The sequence below is a fragment of the Brachyistius frenatus genome, unplaced genomic scaffold, assembly GCF_029030835.1.
Source record: "Brachyistius frenatus isolate BFR_SWC_R1_liver_20210118 unplaced genomic scaffold, ASM2903083v1 Contig_101, whole genome shotgun sequence".
NCBI lineage: Eukaryota > Metazoa > Chordata > Actinopteri > Embiotocidae > Brachyistius > Brachyistius frenatus.
In genome coordinates this window covers 329225-355000 of record NW_027210700.1, presented here as the reverse complement: position 1 = coordinate 355000, position 25776 = coordinate 329225, and the positions used below count along the sequence as shown (strand labels likewise).

Sequence of the window (25776 nt, the reverse complement as noted above, 5' to 3'; positions counted from 1 at the left end):
GGGACACAAAAGGATCCCAAAGACACAAAACATTGTCCAGACATGAAGTCTAACACAAGTTAGATGAAAATGTACAATTCAAAGAAATAAAAGGAATATAAACAAAGGCGATGAGGCTGTTTATGGTTTTACAGCTTAATTAAGAATTAATCAGATATGGGGATTGTGATTTTTTTTTTTGTAATATTATTATCTTTTAAAATTGCCTATAGTTTTCTGACTGATATCTAAAAGCTTATCATTTTCCACTTTAATAACTTTGCTTTATTAATGTTGTCCATGATTCTCCAACCAAACAGGTGACATGTAAACAGCATATGGTCGGCAGCTCTCTCTTCAGGATGACTCATCTGTGATGAAGAAGAGGATCATCTGCTGGCTTTGTCTCTGCTGAGGTGATTCACCTCCACCTGCGACACACACACACACACACACACACACACACACACACACACACACACACACACACACACACACACACACACACACACACACACACACACACACACACACACACACAGGGAGCCTATTAGAGTCGGTTCATTCACTGCTGCTCATTCACAGGTAATACGATGCTTTCAAGCTGGAGGGGAGAACCACAATCTTCCGATCACCACCGCTGAGTCATTGATCTTCCTTTACACCTTTTGTCTCTCAAACATATCCTTGATTGATATTAGTAATATTGTCCTCCTGGCTGGTTTCTCTCTACAACAAAATAAAATGAACCTGCAGTCAAACTTAATAATAGTACCTGTAAGATTAATCTTAAACTCTCCCTCCAACTTGTCTTTGTGAATCACTTTTGCAATCTAAATCAATTCCTTTTCACAACTACAGTAACACTTGCTGGTGCAAATGGGTTACAGAGCTTTTGTATGAAATGACTTGATATTCGTTACAGAGCTTGCTTGTAAAATACCCCAAAATGGCATCATAGGCACACAAAACAACTCAAAAGACATAAAAAAAAAAGTAACCCAAAAGAAACAAAATGGATCCAAGGAGACAAAACGATCTCAAAGACACATAAAATTACAGGAAAGACACACAAAACGACTCCACAGACACCAAAACATGTCACAAGATACACAAAATGACTGAAAAGACAGAAAACCACCACAAAGAAGACAAAATGACCTCATCTGTTTCGCTCCAGAGGATTTACTAAAGCAGAGCGAGGAGGGACCTTTGTCTCATAATCTTTCAATCAGCTCCATTATTTCCTTCTCTCGTCTTCATTTGCTTTTACTCAGAGATGCAAATCTGAGAGTCATCACAAAGAAGAGGAATCCACAGCTTGCTCTTAAGAAATATTATGGTTTAAGATCCTATCTAAAAAAAAACATTAGTATTTGGAATAAAGTCCCATATTATGAGATTACCTGCTAATTTTCACCATTTTATCACTTGTATAAATACTTCCTGCTGTACAATCAGATCTGTAATCATGAATAGAACCAGTCTTTTAACGCAGCCTCTACCTTTTGTACAAATTAACTGTATTAATCTTCTTGACCTCATGTTGTTTCTCTGTCAAATGCTGTATGTTACTCTTAAATATTTACCTTGAAATTAGTTTTTTTTTGTTCACCCCTTACTTAGTTAAGATTTTGCCTGATTTGTTTGAAGATTTTTATTGTTTTGGTGTTTCACCTGTATTCATGCTTTCTGATGACTCCTCACATGGAACAGCCTGAAAATGACTTCTTAAACTAGGTTGGCCCACAGCTGGTAATGTTCCTCAATGCACAGCTGCTTTGTTCCTGATAAAGAATAAAAATGACTCAGAGTCCAAGCAGAAGCTCTGAGAGTCATCACAGGAAAAGAAAAGGCCACCGGCTGCTGCACAACAAAACAGGCACCCTGCGGTGACCCGGGTCACTCTGAGAGGGGCTGTGGGAACAAAGCTTTGGCACGCGCTCGGTCACTGAATCAATACACACACACACACACACACACACACACACACACACACACACACACACACACACACACACACACACACACACACACACACACACACACACACACACACACACACATGCCCACACCGAGGCTGTTACGTAACAGTGAAAAGAAAAGAAAAAAAACAAGTTGATTTTCTACCAGATTTTGTGACTAAATTGTACAAATTAAACTTCTGTTTAGTATCTGCAGTATTTACAGTATGTTGGGTGTGTGGTGATGTACGGTTTAAGTCATTTTAGGAATGACTGGTCCCTCATTGTCACTTTCATTGGCCCTTGTGTGTCAGTGAGGGGGGAGAATAAGCAGCGATCCCACTGGGAAGCCTGTCAGCTCACCTTTCACCTCCCCTCCAGAGGGAAATCAATCAATGAGCCTGATCAATAACAAATCTATGGTGTGCTGACGTGTTGTGACAGATATCCCTCCTACAAGCAGCCTGCAGGACGGGCGGCTGCCGGCTTTCTGAGGGCCAAACAGGCAACAATGACAGGCCAAAGCTTTCTTTTGAGGGGAATCTCCCTGTTAAAGGAAAACAGGGTCATTTTCATTTGCACCAGATGTCTGTACGTTGTCCGTTGTAGTGATTTATAATGTGCAGGATTCTGATGTGTTTCTTTCTAATCACTTTGATGCTATAATGTTAAAACGTTCTGATGAAAATGAGGTATTTATTGCAGTCAACCACAGGGTCACTCTTTGCAAACCATTTTTAATGTGTTGATCCTCACCTGAGGTTTAAAGAGAGTCACATCATACAACTCAGTTCACAGACCACTGGAAACAGCTCTGGATGAGTCCAAATGTAATGTGTGGATGTGGTGGTAGAGGCTTTGCAGAGGGAGGATCCCCCACCAGACTGAAGTAAAGCTATTGTAAAGCATGGAGGTGGGGATATCAAGGTGCTTTGGATAATCTTCCAAACATCCACCTGTTGAAAGAATATTTTGGCCAGGAGAAAAATCAAAGTCTAACAAATCCCATAGAGGAGCTACATATTATGGAGCACTTATGGGATGCTGTGGGGAAAAATGTCCACTTAATGTGGATAAATCTAAAAGTTTTGCTGATTAAATGCCCATAATGTCAATCAGTTCTGCAGGCTTAACAATAGCAAGCTAAAACATAGTAACTGAGATCTGTAGTGAAGCTATTACTTGGAGTCCAAATACTTTTTGTCTTCATCTAACTGTATATCAGAGCGTTTCAGCACCACGGACAGCTCCACTGTTAAAACGATATCGATTAATAACATCCTGCATTGTCAGCGACGGAAATGGATGAGATTTAAGGAGATTAAATTGTTTGTCTGTTTATTTCTTGTCTTTTAATTTTCCATCTGCAAAGTTGATCATATTTTCTTCTTAACATATGCATTTTCATTGTAACTCTTTGTTTGAACATGTGATTGTGTCAGTCTGTGTAAATGGTACTAAACTGTAACTGTACTGTTTAACAGCTAGCTGGACAACAATTATTTCAAGTTGCCACAGTGAACATTTAAAATAGAAGATAAAGATTATAAAGATTTGCTAAATGCTCTGTAACAGACTATAATATACATATTTGTAATTGTATTAATGTCTTTAGTTATAAACTATGACTATGAAAAGATAATGAATGAATGTATGATAAAACACAAGAATAAGAATGACTATTGTCTTAAAGTTGTCATTGCTAATAACTACTGTACATTTAATGTCCATGTAGCTGATTATAACCACATTATAATTTGTTAATACATGTTTTTGTGCAGCTTATAAATGCTCAATAACCGGAATCCAAAAGAAACTTGCTCCCAGAAAAGTGAATGTTTGTTGTCTCTGTTTTGAAACTGAAATCAACTTGAATTTGTATGACCTGAGATGTCTCTTTATGTAATATCAAAACAAGAGCGGAAAACTCTCCTGTTTTATTCTTCATACACACACAGTCATGATCAGCTTCACGGTCAGTGCACAGAGACGAACAGCTCCACCCAGCAGCAGGCAGATGATAAATGCACCGTTTCATTGCTCCCACTAGATGTCACCTCAAGCATGTAGTCTGTGAGACCACCAAACACCCCCATGACGTCATCCTGACTCATACACACAGCAAAGGAAATGCATGCATCATAAACTATAACAGTTAAAAGCAAACCGTGAAGCCGTTGTCACATAAAACTAACTTTTATTTGTGACTGTATCTCACTGGGACCATCCGAACTAAAAATGTCGACAGTGATAATCTATTTCATAAATATTTTTGTGGGCTTCTTTCTCAAGAGCTTCTGCTAAGACAATAGACCAACTTTACAGAAAAAACTGCTGAAGGAATAAATAGGAGGACAAGTGTTCAGCTTTCTCACTTAAATACGTTGTAAAAGTACCAACACAGTAAAAGAAGTGAAAAATCATACTTGTGTAAAACAACATAAGTGTTAGCAGCTAACTTAATGTATTAAAGTAGAACTACAGGTTTGGTCCCTGTGACTGATAAATTAGTATATGTTGTGTATGACATTGTTCCATTATTGATAGTGAAGCATCAGTGTGTAAGCAGCATGTTACTGTTGCAGCTGCTGCAGGCGGAGCTGCTTTTAACTACTTTCTATCCAGTTTTATATCCAGGACATCAGATAAATGTGAGGTGTGATCAGATCGTTACTGGGAGAACAAAGATGAAAAAATAAAGTTCTGATCCACAAATCTGTTTTGAAATGAAAGAGGGAAGTTTAGAGGGAAAAATAACCACTTGTTGTTAACAACTCATCGACATCTGAAACGTAACCCGACTACACGCCGCTGTTTGTAAAACGTCAGAAGACAAACAACATTTGTTATCAACAAAAAAACATTTTTTAATCTTGAACTTTGTGTTATATTTTAAAAACATGTTAAATTGTCCAGTGTGTCAAATCTCCATCTGAAAAGGAACTAAATCTGACAGCTAAATGTAGTGGGGTGGAAGTATAGAGAAGCATCAAATGGAAATACTCCAGTAATGTACAAGTACCACAAGGTAAAGGAGAGGGATGGTTGTAACAGCTTGAATATCTCCAGTCAGAAACAAACTACAGTGATTACTCTGCGTTTATGACTGGTGACACAGAGGTGGTTGTAACGTCCTGTTATCATCAACATTTCAGTTTAGTTTCATTTATATTTTAAAAACCTAACGGTCTACACAAACTGAATTACACTGGAAATGAACGATAATCAGTTGCATATATGATCTCATTGTGTCAATATTTTTTTAATCCCTACAATATTGTTGTGATATCAAAATCAAGGTATTTTGTCCAAAATATAGGCCAAGGGAATTTTGATTTTTTTCTCCCAACGTTCACTTTAAAGTAAATGGTAGATACTGACTTTCTTTGTGAGTATTTTAATGATCAATTATGCATATTTATGTTACAACTGTCCCTGTACCATGGAATGGTTGTAACGACAGTTACTGCAATGACAGTACAGTACTTCAATTAATTTTGTACCTTGTATTTATTTCATCAAAACACTTAAGTAGTGGACACATTGAAGTTTGTAATTTAGCAAATTGGCTAATCCGGTTTAAATAGTTTTGATTTATTCCCGAAAATGCCAAAAGGTGTTAAATTCAAGGAAATATGAATTGCTTTTTTTCCATTCACTATTATTATACGAACATTAGGAGTTGGTTCATCTGACAATCAGCTAGTTCTCCAGATGTCATTAAACAAAGTAGTGCGGAGGAAGAAACATGAAGAGGTGAAGAAATTAAGAGTCAAAGTTTAAATGGTGAGAAATGGTGAAAACATGTTGTTTTCATGTTTCTTCACAGATCTCATGTTGTGGTCTATAATTTCCGTGCAAGTGCAACTACACTTCCATACAAACACACCTGCAGTCAACAATGTGCGTCCCTTCTATAGTCAGTCTGTGGTGTGGACCCAGAAATATTTCTTGATATTTAAGAGATTCATCCCCCCTGCCTCGCGTTTGGCTCCGCCCCCTGTTTCTTTATTCACCCCTCATACATCTCCTTCCGGTCGGGGTTAATCCCACCTCCCTCCTGCTCGCTCAACACAAACAAATGTTTCATTCTCCGCTCTGTATGAACGCGGAGGGAAAATAAAACAGCGTTTCACCGAGCAAACAGCTCAGTAGGAGGAGAGAGGCGGGCGGACAGAGAAGCAGCGGCCTGGTGGAGGAGAAGAAGAAGCCTCGGCTGGAAGCAGACTGCTCTCCGTTTCCTGTAGAGACACGAGGGGAACTGTTGCGGGATGGAATCGATTTATCACTTTAGTCTTGAAGAGCAGATAATGTGAACGAAAACAAAAACAACATGGCTGTGCAGAAGGCGAGCAGGAGGCGGTTTATTGAAGCAGTGAGTGCCTTGATGATGGAAGAGGATCCAGAGCGCGGCGGGTATTTTTCAGGCTCCATGTTGCAGCTGCTGTACGCGTTTTGTCTCTCAGCTGCTCCGGTTGGGCTGTAAAACGATGACTGCGCTCCTGGGCTGCAGCCGGCACTGAGAGGAACCGCTGTCACCCCCTGCTGCCTCCCGGAGCGGCTCTTCTTCCTGCGCCAGCACCACGGACAGCGACCATGACTCGGCTGCGCAGGAAAGCTCTCGTCGCGCTTTTCCTCTTCACGCTCTTCATTTTCGGGACCATGATGGGGCTGAGGACGCTGAAGCCCAGCGACGGCTTCTCAGACCTGGCCCCCGGCATGGACTTCATCGGGGAAAGACCCGAGAGGAGGCGGCCGGACGTGAAAGACGTGGTGGTGTCGCCGGGCCAGTTCCACATGGGCAGCAGCGACACCAAGGTGGTTTTCACCAAATCTGACCGGGAGTACAGCATCTTCTACGATGTGCACATCTTCTACTACCTGTGGTACGGCTCACCCAGCATGGACAACAAGTACATCCACTGGGATCACGTGCTGGTGCCGCACTGGGACCCAAAGATCGCAGCCAGTCATGCTCAAGGAAGGCACACACCTCCGGAGGACGTTGCCTCGAGTTTCTACCCGGAGCTGGGACCCTACAGCTCCAGGGACCCGAAGGTGCTGGAGTCACACATGGCCCAGATAGAGGCGGCTGCAGCGGGTAACGATTGTTGCAACACTGGCTCTACATGTTTCTAGTAGCCCAACACCACACACCCAGATATAAAAGATAAAAGTATACGATATTTTGAAATATTTATTTTAATTTTGATAAGAATAAATTCTGATTCAATTTTAAAATGGCCCAAAAACTATTCAAGTTTTAATGTAAATGTATTATAAAACTGCTGGAAACAGCTCTAAAGTAACAACCATGTGTTGTTGTTTTTTTACTGTAAAAATACCACTGAGATTGTGAAAGGGTCAAATTCTTATAAAAAAAAAATTTTTAAAAGTACTGGACCTCAGTGTCTTCAACTCACACTCTTCATGTGGGCTAGTTGATTGTATTTTTTATATTGTACAGTCAAAGCAAAACTGTAGGCCTAGATAAGAGAGTTGATGTTGGATATAGATTTTGTTAGGAAAAGAAAATGTCTAAACCTTTTATAATCTTCAATAAGACCAGTAGAATTCATGGTTTTTTTCTCCTTTTGCTGAGGGAGAAATAAAAAAATCCAACGTTTTCTTCTGTTAATAAAGTCAAAATAAAGTCACAAGGCACAACAGTGAAGCCATAGCCACGAGCAGCAGGCTGTCTCAGTGCCCTCATTTACTGTATTCAGCTCCTACATGCAGGCTCGTGTGCTGCCAGTTTGCAGACAACTGGATCCCGTGTAAGAAAAAAATCCCCCACACGGTTCACTTCACTTACCCTTCTCTTAACAGACACTCATCCTTACGCTGCTTCCATGTGCTGTTCAGAGGGAAGTGTTGCCCACATTTACAGTTTGCTCTGCTGCACCGCTTCAGTCCAGACTGGAGCACCAGCTCGGCAATGGGACCCCGAGACCATCAAGCACTCCAGAGTACCGGCTTCACTGGGTGTCTGTTGGTTTTCAGTAGATCCTTACAGAAAAAAAAACATGAGTTACCCATGTTTTCCACATGAGACACATGTGATCGGGACGCATGTTTACCACATTTTGCAACATATAATAATATGGGGAAAGATTTGTGGAAAAGTTTCACGTGGGAATCTTACACGGGCGTCACACATTACACCAGGAAAATGCTCCAAAACCGCATCTGTGATCACAAGTTTTTTTGCACATGTGAAATACATGTGTTTTTTCTGTCAGGGGGTAAAGGAATTGAACCACTTTATTAAAAGCATAATCAGCCCCTGCAGTAATATTTCAGGGTGCTTTGTGCTCACGTCGTGCATCTTCCAAAATAAAGTGGCATTTTAACAAATTGGTAGAAGAAAGATGAATTTTCCCCAGGCCGCCCCGGAGCCCAATTCAGGGTTTCTGTGTCTCTGGGCAGCTGCAGACTCAAACTCAAAACAGTGGAAATATGCACACTTCAGCACAAACTAGAGCAGCGAGTGTATGAGAGTGAATGCTTTGTTTACTGTGTGTGCAGCACCTTAAAAAGAACAGAACCAAAGATGTGGAGCACAGTACAATCATCGTTATGTACGGTGCACAAAACAAATGTCCAATTTATTCTTTTGGCTCGTGTAGTTGAGCTGATTTTTTGAAGGGGTCAGAATGGACATTCATCAACGTGGGCTAATTCTTCCCCATTAGTTCCACAAAGTCTCTAGTCTGGGATCCACACAAAATGACAACAAACGTAAATTAAAATCACAAACCAAAATACCGAACTACAAAAAGCTAAATTAAATGTGAAATCAAAAGCCATAGTAACCTTCACTTAAAAAACAAATTATCAAAACGTATACAGCAACAAAAAAGAAAAATACATAATAATAATAATAATAAAAAAATTAAAAGTTGACAAAAATAATCACGTGGAAACCGTGAACTGGCCTTAACAGGATAATAAAGTCATAGTTGGCAGCAATGTACCTATAAACTAAGTATATATCAGTATATAGTTTATATATTAATCAAACACATTCCAAAATGCTTCCAGATAACTTGATTTAATGTCATTATTACGTGTTTCTTCAGCTCCTTGATGGGTTTTTGTTTCTGTAACTGTAACACTGTATTGATCCCACTTGACTAACGGTGAGGAAATGAAAGTCAGCAGAGCGTTGTACTTGTGAGAGGTGCAGGATGTAACACGAACCTGAAGTACATCACACAAACAGGAAGTTCTCTGTTCACTAACTGTGCATATGAACCTTCGGTCACTCGGCTTTCTGCTCAGGGCAGATGACTTCCTGTATCAGTACCGAAAGCTGCAGCTTTGGATCTGATGTGGATGCAGGTGTTGCATTAAGTAAAACAGAGAAAGCAAAAGCATCTCCAAAATCTTAAATAGATGTTCCAGGTTTTTAAACCAAATCAGAAATGTAATGGATGGAAACTTTCAGGTGATTCTCTGTTTTTTTTTCACATTGAAAATCTTAATAAGGAACCCAGGTTGGAGGTCGTAATTTCTCCCCTGTGCGGTTGTGCAGGGGTGCTGGTGTTGTCCTGGTACCCTCCCGGGGTGGCGGACGACCACGGGGAGCCCACCGAGGACCTGGTTCCTGCTGTCATGGACGCTGCCCACAGGCACAGCATCAAGGTAACTGGTGAGACAACCGGTATGTTTTTCCCTTTCTGATGATTTCCTGAATGAATGAATGGTTTGTCCGTGTTAGCTGAGTGTTGACGCTGAGAAACGTAAAAGGATCTTTTGTGATAAATCAAATTGTTAGTTTCTCGATTCATCGACTGATTGTTTGGTTTGTAATAAATCAGAAAATAGTGAGTCCAAATCGACCAGCCAACAGTCCAAACTTCAAAACTATGAACAAAAATTTGAATTCTTAAAATGATAAAAAGGTAAAGCACTAAATATTCATATTGGAGACACTGGAACCATGAAATATTTGGCATTTTATATGAAAAATAATTATGACTTCTTTTTGTCCCCCATGAATATCTTAACTTATAAAGTAACTGAGGCTGTCCAACAAATGTAGTTGAGTCAAATGTACAATATTTCCCTCTAAACTGAAAGCTTCAAAAAGCTGAAGTGCTCAAGTACCTTAAATTTGTAGTGAAGTGAAGTGCTTGAGTATTTAGATCAGCGACCTCCAACCTTTTTTCTGTATGCATTTCTTTGTGTTTCTGTATCGACAATTACACAGATGTTCCCTGAAGGGCACGCAAGTCATTAGTGGCCAAACTGGTTCAAAAAGTGTCAAATAAAGCTTTATAATATTAGATTTAACAGGAAAATCCAGTGTTTCTCCCTAGACTGGGACGCCCTGTCCCTCCTGAAAGAAACAAATGTTTCACTCAAAACCTAGCATGCAGCTGGACCCTGTGTGAAACTGGAGGGCTTTTAATTTGAAAAGTCAGAGCATTCAGCCGAGAGTGGCGGTACTTTGATCGCTCCCATATCGCTCTGGCCCCGCCGGAGCCAAAACTATGATATTTTTTAGTTTTTATGAACACCTGTGTCTTTCCAGCTCAGTGTGAGAGTCTCTGCTGCCGAAGTTAGTCTATGTATGGGAAACACTTCATATTGTTCAAACCTTCCACGATCTACCAGGTCACGCTTCTCCTGGTAGTTCGTGAGCTTCGGGTCGGAGACTCCTGAATCAGATGGATAGCTGAATATGAGAGTTCAGTCTGATCAAACAGTGTCGAAAAGGCGTTTATCAAAGGTGTCCCTTCATATGGAGTGAGTTTAAGTTTCAAATTTCACCAAAGCTGAACCCAAAAGACGAGGGAGTCCACTGAAATGAAGTGATTTTACCATTTTAAATGCTGCTTTAAAACCACATTTTCTCCAGTTGAGAAAAAGTGCTCTGTATCCTTTGTACAAAATGCATCATGTCTTGCGGCTTCATTTAATTTTGGTCCACTGAGCTCACCGACAATCAAGAAATTGGTACCGTCACATCGGGTCCCGGTGGCAGCATCGACTTTAAACCTGACATTTACAGTAACATGAACAGAGACATAAAAATGTCCTGCAATCAGAGGCCTTTCCAGCAGAGCCAACAGCTGTTTTTAAAACCCTGAAGTGCTTCAGAGCAGACTTTCCTTTTCATTGCACAGCTCCATCTAACAAAGTCATGTCGACTTTAACGCTGAAGGGTTTCAGATACCATAAAGGCATAAGATGCTGAAGGTGCTTGAGACGGCAGCAGCAGAACAAGACTGTAGATTCAGCATTAACAGGACAGAAGAGCTCTTCCTCGCTCTGCTTTCATGCTCCTTATATGGAAGTCTTACTGAGAACTGGGTCTCTCTCTGCACGTCCCAGTCAGACTTACACAACAGTTTGTATCTCACAGCTGACCTGAGCACTGATGCTCCAGTGTTTCAGTGCACCAAAGCTGCCACAAAATACAGGCTGAAGTGTGTGTGTGTGTGTGTTTGAGCAGTTGTGTGTGTGTCTGTGTGTGCGTCTCCTCTGCAAATGTCATCTATGCGTACCTTTGGACGTGGCATGCCTTGTGTTGTACTGATCCCGACACGGGAGGAATCTGTCACGTCCTCTGTCACCGTATGAAAGGAAGATCACTGGGGTCACAGAAATCCGTTGAGACCGTCACATATTGCCGACATGAGGACACACACTGATCTATAATCCCCTCCAGTGCTCCAGCCTCGCTAATTAAGCATAGATTGACCCTGTTTGCCCAAATGAAACGCTGGTGTTGATGCTGACTGCAAATCACAAGAGTCAAATTAAAGCTGCACTAACAAATATTTGATATGAACAAATGGTCAGATGATATGTGTCATATTAAACTTGTGGCTTTGGGTCATAAAACCACAAAGAATTATTGCCCAACTCTGCAGCTTCTCCCAGCTTCACAAACTTTTCTCGTGTCTTTTAGCTCATTGTTTTGGTTTCTGGTTTTAGTTCACTCTCACCGCTTTCATCAACCTCGTTTCCAGAGACAACAAACAGCTGTTTTTAAACCAATCTGCCCAGAACCAGACAGACAAAGTTATCACCGTGCTTCAGCCAGCGTTTACCTGCTTCAGAGTCCAATATTTTACTCTGGAGGTGATGGAAACCAAAAACAGAGCTAAAAAGAGGCTGACTATTGGATTACATTCTGTAGGTGGCCATAGAAACCACCTAAAAATAAATGCTTAGGTTGCTCTATGTCAGCTACAAGTGTTTGCTAATATGTTAGCCTTGTTAATTTTGGCAAATAGTCACAAAAATGTTCAAAACAACTTTTGCATTTCCTTATTTTGTGATACGCAACCTGAAAATGCGCACAAAAAGCAGGTGAATACCCATACCCCTGCCCCACATCCCCATACCCCTGCCCCACATCCCCATACCCCTGCCCCACATCCCCATACCCCTGCCCCACCACCCCATACCCCTACCCCACCCCAACCACGGCTGCTCTTTAAAAGTGTGCGGGAGGCTGAAGGTCAGCGGATGTTAACTAAAGCTGAAGTTCCAGTTAGATACCGACGCATTAAAACTACAAATTACAACAACATAGATACAAACGTGGAAAACATTCCTACGGTGAGAAATTGAGAGACTCTTTTGCTTCTTTGTTCTTTGTTTTTTGCTCTGCATGTCTGTTTCCTCAGGGTAAAACTATCTGCAGCACTGCACATATATGCAAACATCCATAGAAAAACAGATTTGACCAACATTAGTTTGTCTTTCCTGCCTTGGGTTCCTCTCGTATGAAGCACTGGCCCAAATAGAGGATAAATATGGAAGTGCAATGTGCAGATAACTCAGATTTCTAATTAAATAAGATTTCTAATTATCTCTGGTTATTCACTTCCAGAGCCCCCAAGAAGCAGAGTAACCATGCACAGACTGTAAGATGAATTCTTTTCTTTCATAATTGCATCTGTACTTTTGAATTTGTCACCTCAGTTTATATAATTAGCTGAAAAAATGTAGCATACAACACCACGATGACATAACATCGCTTCAGGTTAGTGTTTGTCATCCTCTGAAGAGAAGCCAAACATTTGTGAGAACTGTTGGGGAGGATTGTTTGTTGCAGCAGCGTCTACACACCTGAGGCTGTGATGTAAATATTAGAGTCAGTCGGCATCACGCTACATGAGGGGATCTGAGCAAACAAAGCACTTCTCATCCCGGTTTATTCAACCAAACAGGAACAGATTGAACAGCGTCTTACCTCGCTGACCTTTCATGATTTCCAACCAGTCGAGACTGCTGACAAGCCCGTGCTCCAGCGGCAAACACCGCCGCGTTGCCATGGAAACTGTTTATGAAGACCTTGCAGCCTCTTTTGGAAGAAGGAGTGGGCGTTGAGCATTCGCTGTTTGTGGCTCGACAGCTCTGTCAATGCTTTACTGTTTGCCAGTGAGCCGCAGGAGACCCTTTTTCCCCTTGTGACTGCAGCAAACGAGTTATTTCTGGGTGACAGAAGGCATCCATCACTCAGCTTTTAGCTAAAAAACAAGCTCCTGCTAAAAAATGCAACTGTTCTCTGTAAAAAAAAAAAAAAATTATACCCCCTTTCTTGCTGATTTGCATGTTTTTTTTAGTACCTCAAATCTAGAAAAAGAGTCCAGATATTCTTTAAATCTTTACTCAGAAGCTGTAAACAAGATTTCAGAGACACTCTGGTCAGATGTCATCCTGAGTCGGCTGAATGTGTTGCAGATGAAATGACAGGACAGGAGATGCTGGTACAATACAGAGGATGTTTTCTCCTCCTCTCTGCTCCATTCTTCACAAACCTTCAGCATTTTGTTGGCTAAAGTTTGGTTCTGTCTGCTTGTGTGTCTCCCTCTATCTTTATAAAAACACATGCTGTGTTCCAAATGGTGTACTTGTGTACTATTTGAGTGCATCAGTGCGTTCACACTGTCAGTACAGAAACATGCAGTGAACTACAAGTACCAGGATGATGCACTCAAAACGGTCCAAAAAAGAAGTGTGAAACATTGGACACTTAGATAGATAGATAGATAGATAGATAGATAGATAGATAGATAGATAGATAGATAGATAGATAGATAGATAGATAGATAGATAGATAGATAGATAGATAGATAGATAGATCGATAGATCGATAGATCGATAGATAGACAGACAGACAGACAGACAGACAGACACTTTATTAATCCCGCAAAGGGACATTTTTTTCGCTACAGCAGCATTTATAGATACAGGTAATGCAATAAAAATAACAGAGTGAAAAATATCAAATATAAAAATTTCTAAATGCACAATATATACAATATAAGTAAAATAATATCAAATTAAACTAACTAAACAATAGTGCAAAGTTTTAAACAAACAAACAACAGTGCAACGGTGTTATTGTTGTGAGATTGATTTGGCCAGAGGTGATTTATTGTAGTCTTGTTGCAGTGGGCAGGAATGATCTCCTACTTTTCCTCCATTCCGAATCGCATACTATTTATTTTTACTTTTAGTACGTTCTGCAGCTACCCTTAAAAAATATGTACTGTTGCATGTTGTATGTTTACAATTGGGACATACTACTTCATCATAAAAACACGCCTTGTACTTTCTGGAGCGATCTGGAGCACAACATTTCTAATAAATAGAAAAAAGGCTGAAAAGGCTTCATAGAGGAAGGGGCGGGGCCACCGACATAAAGAACTTTCAAATTAAGGCGTGTGAGGAAGCTGCAGCTGTTCCTGAACACAAAGTGTTTCTTTTTCACTGCTGGACAGAAGAATCTGTGTGTTTATTGAGTGTGTTAAAAAGAGGACACAAGAACATGTTGATTTCTGGTTCAAATAAAATAAGGCTGTAGATATTTTGGCGAGTGATGTGTTCACGTGCTGAAGTTGTTTCTGGTCAGTGCAGAACGACAGTGTGCGATTTGAAACAACACGGCCCAAAATTCAGGTATTACACAAGTAAGACTCCAAACATGTGAGAGCACTAATTATTAGGGTACTAAGGGAAGTATGTCATTTGGGACACAGCAGCAGTTTATGTACCTCTTCTTCTCTCTACTGGAAGATTATATTTCTATCATTTGTCAAGCAAACATGCAAGTGTCATGCAAAAATCTAAACTCATTCAATCTGCATCACGGAGATGGCAATTGATTGTAAAAACAAAAACAGTTTAAAAACATGGAAAACAAATGTTAAATGGGATGAAAATGGATTCAATATGTTTGTTAGATGTAAACTCCACAGAGCCTCTTTGAGTCATACAGGGTCGATATAGTTCGTTCAGCCTCCAGGAAGCAGCCATATGTTCGCACTCTGAATCCGACACTGACAAAGGCTTCAGTCTCCTCCCACCCACTCGGCTTTTATTTATTACCCATCTAACCACCAGCAATTACAACCTTTAACTGAGGTCAAAATTTGCTCCAGTACTGTGTAATAAATGTAAACTGGCTTTCAGTGGTTTAGTTCAAGTATTAACGACTACTGGAGAACATTTGGGCCTCAACAGATTTGGTCCTGTTCCAGTCAAACAGCGGACTCAATGTTGACAATAAAGTCAACTGCAATGCTGCTATAAGGCCCAAGGCTCCAACACATGCATAGTACAGATCTCAAGAAGCAGCAGCTTCTGGGTGAGTCATAAGAGCCGTCCCTGAAGTACTCAGGGCTCTTTTGCGAAACATATTTTCTCTGCTGTTCAGCGGCATGCTGAAGAAAAAATATGTTTCACAAAAGAGCATAGTAAATTACAGGTTTATTTCATCTATAAATTCAAAAGAATTCCACTGCGAACATTCAAACATATCCTACATCAGTCATTAACACACACACACACACACACACACACACACACACACACACACACACACACACACACACACACACACACACACACACACACACACACACACACACACACACACACACCTAATTTCTTTGCAGGTGCTGGCCAACAATTATCAGCATAAAAGAATATATCTGCTATATGTGTTCCCAGTTTTCCTTTTATTCTGCATGAACATAATGACACATAATTTGTAGTTGTCAGTCATCTGTCTGCCTCAGGGCCATTTGCAGTTACATTGTTCCATACAACGGCTACTAATCATGCTTACACTGTCATGATTTGCATAATAAAAGGTGTCCATCTGGAACATGGGCATTTGAGTTGTTCCAAAATAGAAACATTTAAAAAGTTACAGTAGAAAGATTACTTCCAGAGACTGTCAGCCAGAGATAAAGGCTATGGAGCCAAAGTCCTGTCTCTGCCACCTTTTATGTCTTTATGACATGACCTTTTTGGGGGGGCATATTCAATACTTTCCACCCTCTGGTTTCACCTTACAACTATGCTGCGACATTCTGTGTCCTAAATTGAGATTTTGTCACAAAGCATTCATGATGCAGACTTCAAAGTCAAAGCATAGGTTTGTTACCTAAAACAGATTCCATCCTCAAAGGTCACAAACGGGGTAATTTTACTTTCCCTAAGCAGACAATCATCAGGATTTAATCTTGAACGGACTGATACATGTGAATTGGCTACATACAGTATTATGGGGTATTGCTCCAACAGAAAGATTTACACCAGTGTGCCAACACCCTGTGAGATAAAGAGAATAACGTTGTCTGGTAACAAAGATGCATGTCAACCTCTGGAAGACAGTGAACCGTTGGCTTTTATAGTCAACATGTGGGAGGAATGTGCCGGTGCAAAGACCCGAGCAACTCTGACAAGGAACAAATCAGTATTTCCAGTCAACTGATTCAAAGCATGTCCAAAACGGCAAGGCTTGTCTGGTGCAGCAGCAGTGAGTACGGACTGACAGTCGTCCCTGGAGGGAACTCACAACTTCCAGGACTCAAAGGATCTGCTGCTAAAGTGTTGTTGCCAGATACCTCCAGGGGTCCGTGCTTTGTCAGGTCGGAGCTGTTAGGCAGCATACAAAGGGCCAAGAGCACATTAGACAGCGTCGTCGTAATATTTAGGTTCTTCAGTATACGTTGCTGTTCTTCATTCAGAACATCCGAACTGGGATAAAACTACTGACATGAGTCCAAACTCTACTCAGACTCATCGGGTCTGTTTTACTGCTGCAGGTCTCAGGTCTGTACGTGTCAATCACTGCGTTCTGAGTCGCGTACTATTTCTTTTTACTTTTAGTACATGCTGCAGTTACCCTTAAAAAGTTTGTACTGTTGCATATAGTATGTTTACAATTGGGACATACTACTTCATCATAAAAATGCACCTTAAACTTTGACCCTCTTTGTCATATCTGTTGTGATCCGCAGCGCGACGTTTGAACTAAAAAAAAGAAAAAAGGGTGCGATTTGGAACGAGTAGGCTTCCTTTTAATGCCTCTTCTTCTTCTTCTTCTTCTTCTTCTTCTTCTTCTTCTTCTTCTTCTTCTTCTTCTTCTTCTCCTTCTACTTTTTGCCTACTACATTTACCATTCTATGTATTAGAACATACTAAACCTTTTTCTGGCATACTTGAATAATATGGTCGTTTGGATATTGGAGCGTACAGAATACGCCCACTGCGGCTGCTTGTTAATTGATTGATTGATTGATTGATTGCTTCTGGTGTTGGATCGGGTTAAATTCATGCACATCATTATCGGGTTGGTTTTCCACTGGTCTTTTTTTTGGAATGGCTCCAACATTTTAGACTTCTAATCTTTTAATATAACTTTTAAATGACTTGTCTGTCTCTGTCTTCTGTCAGTCCTTCAGACCTGCTCTTCACTGTTTTAAACACACACCAGTTATGGCTTGTTGTGATTCAGAGACGCAACAGCCAAATAATTAGCGAGGTCCACGGGCTACTAATTCTATGTTGCTTTCATACTGGCTGTCCATCCAAACAAATAACACAGGAATAATGAGCAGAATTCATTGCATAGCCCCTTATTTTCCAGGTGTTTGTGTATTCAGTCGGTGTTGTTCATTAACGTGCTTGCACACTTGTGTTTCTGCACAGGTGGCCTTTCACATACAGCCATACAAGGGACGGACGGACCAGAGCATGCATGACAGCATCAAATACATTATTGACAAGTAAGCTCTCTTGCTACGTGTCCACTTACCACTGTGCGTGATTTGTTTCCTTTCACTGAGCTCTGCATGTCTGTTTCTGCGGCCGCTGACGTTAGAAGTCTGCAGATCTGGTGAAACACGAAGCCCGACATGGGAAGATGAGGAACAGGCTGTTAAATATAGATGTTTCCCCTGTGATCCCGCTGTAATGGATCAGAAGGTAGATTTTGCTCTGGCTCTAGCCGGTTTGAAAGTGTGTCTAAGGAAATTGATTCTGTATCATTTCATCATACTCAGTTTTTCCCGTGACTCACGGACTGTACAAGATATGTTGGATATATATGTTTGTGCAGCGAATCGGAAATTGTTTCACATGATAAAATATTCAATGGTAGAAAAAAAAAGTAGCCCGTGATGTCACACTTTGACTGGGAACAAGAATAAAGAGTCTCAACGATGCTATGCTTATAATGATACACGACTGGAGGAAATTCAAAGCCCATGCTTTGTTTTGTGCCTTCAGCTGAATCCGATGTCTGGACTTTAAATTGCTGCCAGTATTTTCAGGAACCCACTGGGCTGACCATCTGTATGAAGTAAAACCAAAACTTGACAGTCAGAAAGAGGAGATGAGGCTTTGGATGAAACATGAATATCTTCTGAATGTCTGACAAATATGTGAATTCTGAGCTACATTTGGTATTTTAACATCATTACATTTGAAACGCTGGTATAATTATAAGTAAACAGACAAGACCACCAAGACAGTTGCTAACACAGACATCTCACCTGACTAACACACTGATCCTGGGTTATACTGATGTACACAGCAGTTCAAATACATAGAAAGGTTTTCCTTCACTAGCGTGTAGCTCATCATTGTTCTCACCGAGAATGGTAACGTTTGCAGAATCTACAACCTTCAACTGTCGTCTGTTTAACCAGACTGGCTCAGACCCTCAAGCTGCTTTGATTAATATTTATATGAACAATTATTCAAATTACCGTGTTTAATATGAAAATTGATTCACATAGTAATGAACCAAAAGTGAATTGTCTCTGCAGGTATGTGACGCTGCAGTTTCCCTCTGCGCAGTGAAGCATTTTTAACCTCACTGCCAAATGGTAGCAACAAAACAAAAATATCAACAACATTACAGGCACAACACGCTCAAGCTCTCTTAATCTATCTGTACTGTTCAGACTAACTGGACAGAAAAAGTCAACTTGAACATCAAGCAACTAAAATGTCTGATATTTTGCTCTGGGGCTGGTGAAGACCAAAACAAAGCGAGAAAGAGTGAATCTATTTATCACGTCAGCAGAAACACAATTTCAAATTAATTCTGATGTTTCTCCATGTCTGCTACATGTTTAAAATGTCAGCCAAATCAACTTGAGAGGGCTACGATATGTCATGTTTAGCTTGTTGGGGGTCCAAAGAAGCTAACAACAATAACAGAAACAGATCAGTGCAGCTATAATACAGTGTCTGATTAGATATTTCCATTTTCACGTATTATATTCAACCTTAAAGTGCTTCTATTACTTTGTGTTTAGACGAGATCAGCAAGTCTGAAGCCAAGAGAGATTTCAGTTTTCTGACTAATAAGTTACATGTTGTTTGTATGATTTTAATATTTCTAAATGTCCGACTTTAGTAACTCCTCGTAGTAAAGAACAAACAAAAAAACAACAACCCTGTAGCGGCACACAGCAAAGAAATATAGCAATCATTCATCATCAGCTAATCTTTTTTTAGAGTAATTATGCCAATTCAATAAACAGTTCCTGTGAGATTTCAAAATGTCTGTCTCTGGTTGTAGACAGTGTTGCACACCCTTTAAATTTGCATTAAAATGCTCAAAAAAATTAACGTCTGAAAAAACCCAATCATGACTTCCAATGTTTTCAACTTTAAGTGTATTTGTGTTCTCTCATGTTTCTCAGGTATGGAAAACACGGCGCCTTCTACAGATTCAGGTCGAGCACAGGGCGAGTCCTGCCCCTGTTTTATGTCTATGACTCGTACCTGACACCACCTGAGGCCTGGGCGGAGCTCCTGACAGCTAAAGGCTCCCACAGCCTCAGAGGCACACCTTACGACGGGGTGTTTGTCGCCCTCATTGTGGAGGAGCGCCACAAACATGACATCCTCGCCAGCGGCTTTGATGGCATTTACACTTACTTCGCCTCCAACGGCTTTTCCTTTGGTTCGTCCCACCAGAACTGGAAAGCCATCAAGGCTTTCTGTGATGCAAACAATCTGCTGTTTATCCCTAGCGTCGGTCCAGGTTACGTAGACACCGCCGTCCGACCATGGAACAACCACAACACTAGGAATCGGGTTAACGGACGATACTACGAGACGTCCCTGCAGGCTGCTCTGTCCGTCCGACCAGAAATCGTCACCATCACGTCCTTCAACCAATGGCACGAAGGCACGCAGATAGAAAGGGCCGTACCCAAGAAAACTGTGACCCGTTTGTATCTGGACTATCTGCCCAACCAGGCAGACCACTACTTGGAGATAACGCGTCAGTGGGCCGAGAACTTCAACAAGGAGAAGGACAAGTGGTTGATGTGAGCATCAGCATCACGACTGGACATTCGGTCGGCTGCCACTGTTGAAAGAAAGAATCTTAATGTTCATCCACTTACCTGTTTTTCTCCAGCTCCGAGACCTGATGAGATTTTCCCTAAATGTTCACTCTGCCCTCGCTGTTTTAAGTCACTAACATTTTTTTGTACAGGTTAATAATATCTCTGATATGTTGAAACTACAAGGTTGCGTTGGACAGCTGATCGTTGTTTCCTGATTGAGAATATATACAGTAACTCTGCTCTGTAGGGCCGTTTATTTCTTATTTTCTTATGATACAGACTGTCCCTTCCTGTATTTCCTTGATGACCAATTAAAATGTGTGTCTGTTTACTGTTGGAGAATCAGTGTTTAATGTCCAGCGTGAGAGGAACGCACGTAGCCTGAGACAGGTAACGGACGGATGTCATGTAACAGAAGTCATGAGATGAAGTACGATGGCTGTGAAGGTTCAGTACGCTGGAGAGGTGGCTGATGGCGTAAGTTGCTGGACGCAAGAGTCCGAGACTGAAAAGGCGAAGTGAATTTCTTGAAAGCAGTGTAATTTTGGTGTGTAAACCCAACAGTAGAGTTTTCCCATAGACTGTACATAAAAGTGGACGTATCTTCCAGGTCTGAAAAATGAGGCCAATGTGGAAGTGCCTTAAGCTGGATTACCACCGTGTGCTGCCAGACGTTGGCTCCAAAAAGCCCCCGGCTCTGTAGACTCCCATTCAACTAGTCTCAGTCTAAAATTATCAGGCAATAAAGTAGCTTCTTATTACATTTCTGGCCGTCCATCGGAAAATTATCCCTCATTAATTGTAAAATAAGCTTCAAAAAGCCATGTTTTGGGTGCGTGTCTGTTTGATTGACAGGCCTGTGGTGCCAGCAGGTCACAGCTATCGGTGGGCGGGACGTAATGTCAATGGCTTTCCAATTAAATTGAGTCAGATTCCCCCCCCCCAGCTCACCAAAATATGGTCACTTCCGGCTCCAAACCGCTCTGAACTAGCAAAATCCAAACTCGAGGCTTCATGACGGCCGTTCACAAACCAACGGGTGACGTCACTGTTGGTTGCCGCTCGGGTTTTCCACGTTTTTGTTATCTTAAACCACATGGTTTCTGAGGCATTGCCAGGCAAAGCCGTGACACTGGTGTGGTGTCCTCTAGTGGACTGGCAGGTGTATTACATGCTTTGGCGTGACATAATATGTCAATGTTGTGTCCGTACCTTGTTTCTGCTGCCATAAAGGAGCAAAGAAATCAGTTATTAGTTTAGAAGATAGGACTAAAATGAAAACTCCTGAATGCTGAAAATTGTCAGGTTGTTTTTTTTTTTTTTTATTAAGTTACACAGCCCAGTTATAGACTAATCAGTCTACGGACTCTCATGTAGTCTTTTTATTGAACACATTTTAGGTGGCAGGCTGAATCTTCTGCAAAATCACTATAACAGCCTCCTCTGCTCGGTCGGACTTTTTCTTAGGAATGATCCCATGAATTCTCAGATCCCAGCAACTCTACATGTTGATCACTGTGTTATTATTAGTTTTACAAAACGATGAGCACATTTATACCTTATTCACAAAAGAATGATGCCATTTATGTACATCTAGAAACTGTAAGGTTGGGGAGTTAAATGGTGGTCCTGACGAAGGGATGAGAGGAGAGATAAAATGTACGTTCAGCATGAGGAGACAAATAATGATACAAACAGGGATTAATGAGGATCCAAGTGGTGTCGTGGTAGAAACCCAGAGGCTGATACATAATGAGGGTTATCATTCCTCATGTGGTCGCTGTAATTAGAGAAAAGGGAGATCAGCAGCAGAGCTGGGTTTGGAGGGGAGGGTTTTGATAACTGAGACAAGTAGAAGAGAAAGAGTTCAGACACGTCGAGAAGGTCGGCTCAGAAAACTGCTGTTTTGTGCAGCACTTTGGTCACGAATGGAACCTTTTGTTTTGGGGTTGATTCCAACAGTGGATCCTTCACAAGCCAGGCACTTGTGTATTTTAGGACCTTTAATGCACATCTGAAAAGTCTGAAAAGAGAAGGAAATGTTGAGTTTGAATAAAGTGCTCAGAGCATGCTTGCTGTTAACACCCTGCTAACACCTTGGCATTTCAAGCTGTTCAAATCAGAATGTGCTTTAATGAATTCATAAACCCTTCCAGCAGCTTTCACAGTGCAGATTAGGCTGGCATACTCCTGTGTAATTTACCAGTGAAGCCTAAGTAAGTGCTTCCATGCCGGTCAGTTGGAAGTGGAGCACATCAAGCGTAGTGAACCAGCCAGTGTCCAAGTAGCCCAGCTTCAGCCCTCGTGTGAATGAGAAATCAGTGGAGCAAAGCTGATCCCTCAGGACACTGCAATGTCATGCTTTAATGGCTCGGTCTCTGTAAAGCCTCCTGCGCCCACGAAAATGACATGTTAACACCAGGCTGCTGGCGGCCTGCTGACAAATTTCAAGACTTTGAGCAGCAATTCTTACGAATTTACAGTTTTGGATTCATGAAATTTCTCCTTTGGGAGGCCTCAGAAACAGAATTAAGATCATCGAGAGGAGCAGTGCTACACAAATAGCCAGGATAATAATAATACTCCCATTAATACAAGACAACCTGCTATCACGGCACAGCGTGTCTCTGTTCACGTTGTACTAGAACGTTGTTTGTTTTTCCAACAAATATTGCTGTTAACTGCTGTAACAGACAGATTTTTAGCATCACGTTTGGGCACAAAGGCACGAGTGGGGAAAGCAACACCAGTTGGTCACTGCAATATCTTAACAAATATTGAGGAGGGCCACATGCCAAATTTAATACTTCTGTGATGCTCTGACTTTTCATCTCCCACAACCAACAAGTGTTTAGTTATTCAATTAACCCTACAAAAAAAAAAGTTTTTCCATGTTTTCCGCATAGGACACATGTGATTACATGTTTACCACATGTTGCAACACATGGTGACATGGGTAAAATATGTGAAAACATTTTCATATTGAAATCTACACGGGCTTCACACACTACAGCATGAAAAACCACGTTTCCATGTTGGTGTCTATATATGGTCACAAGTGATCACAGGTTTTTGCATGTGAAACTATGCTTTTTCTGTAAGGGAGGAAACATCCTCTGGATAAATTTACAACACATTTTGTACAATAATTCTGGATTATTTATATCCTACAAACTTTAATAAATCCCTTAATTTTTTTTTAATTTAGGCAAATCCAATCCAGGTTGTCATTACTTGCCAGTACGCTGTGTTCAGAAAACTTGACAGTTTGTTGCTGACTTGTGGCAAGAACCTGCAATAAAAATAAAACGGGCACTTTGTTTTTAGAACTGATATGCAAACATTAGTATGCTGACACGCTACACAAATGTGGGGCCATGTAAAACGTAACGTGGCAAACATGAGCATGAAAACATCATGTTGACATGAGCATTTTATTCAATGGCCTTCCTGTAGACTCTTAAAGTGTACGGCAACAGATATTTAGATGACTTCATCGTTTACCAAAGGGGAACAGCTGTTCACGTGGACCACAAAACATACATTACTTACACAAAACAGAAAGTAGTGTAGACAGAGTAGTTTGTCTCCTGAGCTGCCGTCCCCAGCGGAGAGCCTGAATTCTTCATCAGCTGGTTCAGTTTCTTCGTGTCGCTGGTTTTCACGCTGCTGCCTCAAAAGATGGCTGCCAAAAAAATGACATCAGACTGGTAGTTATGCAACATCTTGCTGCACACATTACAGGACCTCGGCTTCCTCAAGAAGACCAGTCTGCTCGGTCCCTTCCCGTTGACAGCCTCAGAGTTACATCTCCAGGTGAACACCGTGGTACCGGCAGCCCGGCACCACCTCCACCTCTTCTGCCAGGACAGAAGTGTTGTTCAACATAGTCCTGCTCCTCCTGAAGGCCACAACCATCTCCTTCGTCTGTGCTACTTTCAAGAGGAGGTGGCTGCTCACTAAACCGCACTGCACCACCACACCACACCACAATACACCAAACCGCACCACGGTCTCCATCCACCAATGACACACTACACAACTGCAGAGTCAGCAGAGAGTTCCTGCAGATGACAGGACGCTGGGAGAGACCAGACAAAACCAATAAAAGCATAAATATGCCAAAATTAACATTGTAGCTAAGATGGCGCCGTTTCGAAGTTTCAGGAAGTTTTCACTACCAGCGTAAAACGCGACATACAAGCTCTTGTTTTCCAACTTTAATGTGTAAAAACATCGGCACATGTCAAGATTACCTCGTCCTCAGAAGTGACTTTGACTTAGAAATCTTCTGAAGCACATGTGTTCACATTAAACAGGTGGAACATACACATGTATGAATAATCATGACTATGTTTTGACAATTAGGGAGGCACAGTGGTGCATTGGTTAGCATTGTCGCCTCACAGCAAATAGGTTCCGGGTTCAAATCCGGGTCTGGGCCTTTCTGTGCAGAGTTTGCATGTTCTCCCTGTGCCTTCCTGTGTTCTCTCTGGGTACTCCAGCTTCCTCCCACCATCCAAAAAACATGCACCTCAGGTGATTCCACAAATTGCCCTTAGGTGTGAATGGTCTTTGTTTCTGTCTAAGTGTTAGCCCTGTGATGGACTGGCGACCCGTCCAGGGTATAGCCCTGGCTTTCCACAATGTAAGCTGGGATAGGCTCCAGTCCCCCCGTGACCCTGCTCAGGATAAAGGGGGCATAGATAATGGATGGATGTTTTGACAACTGAACCTACTCTATTTTCCGACAGAGACTGTGGGATGTGATGGAACGCTCCAGAAAAAGTTGATGATGATTTTGTCAAACTAGGATACATGAGGTGTTTACAATCAATGCCATGTTCACAGTCTAAACATGCTGACAGTGTTTTGAGCAAATTAGGCAATTCTGGGAAAAAAAAAACCCAAACATGATGTAAGCTATTTTATACAGTACTATATGTTACAATCAGAAAACACATCAGGTTTCCAACACCAATAAAACATCTGCTGCAAGACAAGTCATTAATCAGAATAATTTAGAATATCCTCATCGCAGCGTGGCAATTCCAGACTGTCTGTGTGTGTGTGTGTGTGTGTGTGTGTGTGTGTGTGTGTGTGTGTGTGTGTGTGTGTGTGTGTGTGTGTGTGTGTGTGTGTGCGTGCGCGCGTGCAAGTGTGTGTGTGCGTACATACACGCATGGGCTTGTAATGGCATCTTT

The 25776-nt window shown here is 41.3% G+C and overlaps 1 protein-coding gene and 1 long non-coding RNA gene across 2 annotated transcripts in view; one reads left to right on the top strand and one right to left on the bottom strand.

The window, feature by feature from the left end:
* Positions 1 to 13211, bottom strand: part of LOC138628451 (uncharacterized) — a 13384-nt gene extending 173 nt beyond the window's left edge. The window contains exons 1-3 of the long non-coding RNA XR_011311461.1: positions 13159 to 13211; positions 7759 to 7952; positions 1 to 410 (exon numbers count right to left, since the gene is read on the bottom strand). The exon at positions 1 to 410 is cut by the window's left edge and continues 173 nt beyond it. This is a non-coding gene — a long non-coding RNA (uncharacterized lncRNA). The remainder of the gene's footprint in view (positions 411 to 7758; positions 7953 to 13158) is intronic.
* maneal (mannosidase endo-alpha like) lies at positions 6118 to 20908 on the top strand. Its single transcript, XM_069711490.1, has 4 exons — positions 6118 to 7044; positions 9481 to 9590; positions 17913 to 17989; positions 19919 to 20908. Exons 1-4 carry the CDS (start codon positions 6540 to 6542, stop codon positions 20553 to 20555), a joined length of 1329 nt encoding a protein of 442 aa, XP_069567591.1. The 5' UTR covers positions 6118 to 6539; the 3' UTR covers positions 20556 to 20908.
* The last annotated feature ends 4868 nt before the right edge of the window (positions 20909 to 25776 follow it).

Bases quoted from the DNA above. Each gene is read 5' to 3' on its own strand.
- maneal (XM_069711490.1), top strand. From the start codon at position 6,540: ATGACTCGGCTGCGCAGGAAAGCTCTCGTCGCGCTTTTCCTCTTCACG. The intron at 7,045-9,480 runs GTAACGATTGTT...GCGGTTGTGCAG, and splicing joins GATAGAGGCGGCTGCAGCGG to GGGTGCTGGTGTTGTCCTGG. The intron at 9,591-17,912 runs GTAACTGGTGAG...GTTTCTGCACAG, and splicing joins CCCACAGGCACAGCATCAAG to GTGGCCTTTCACATACAGCC.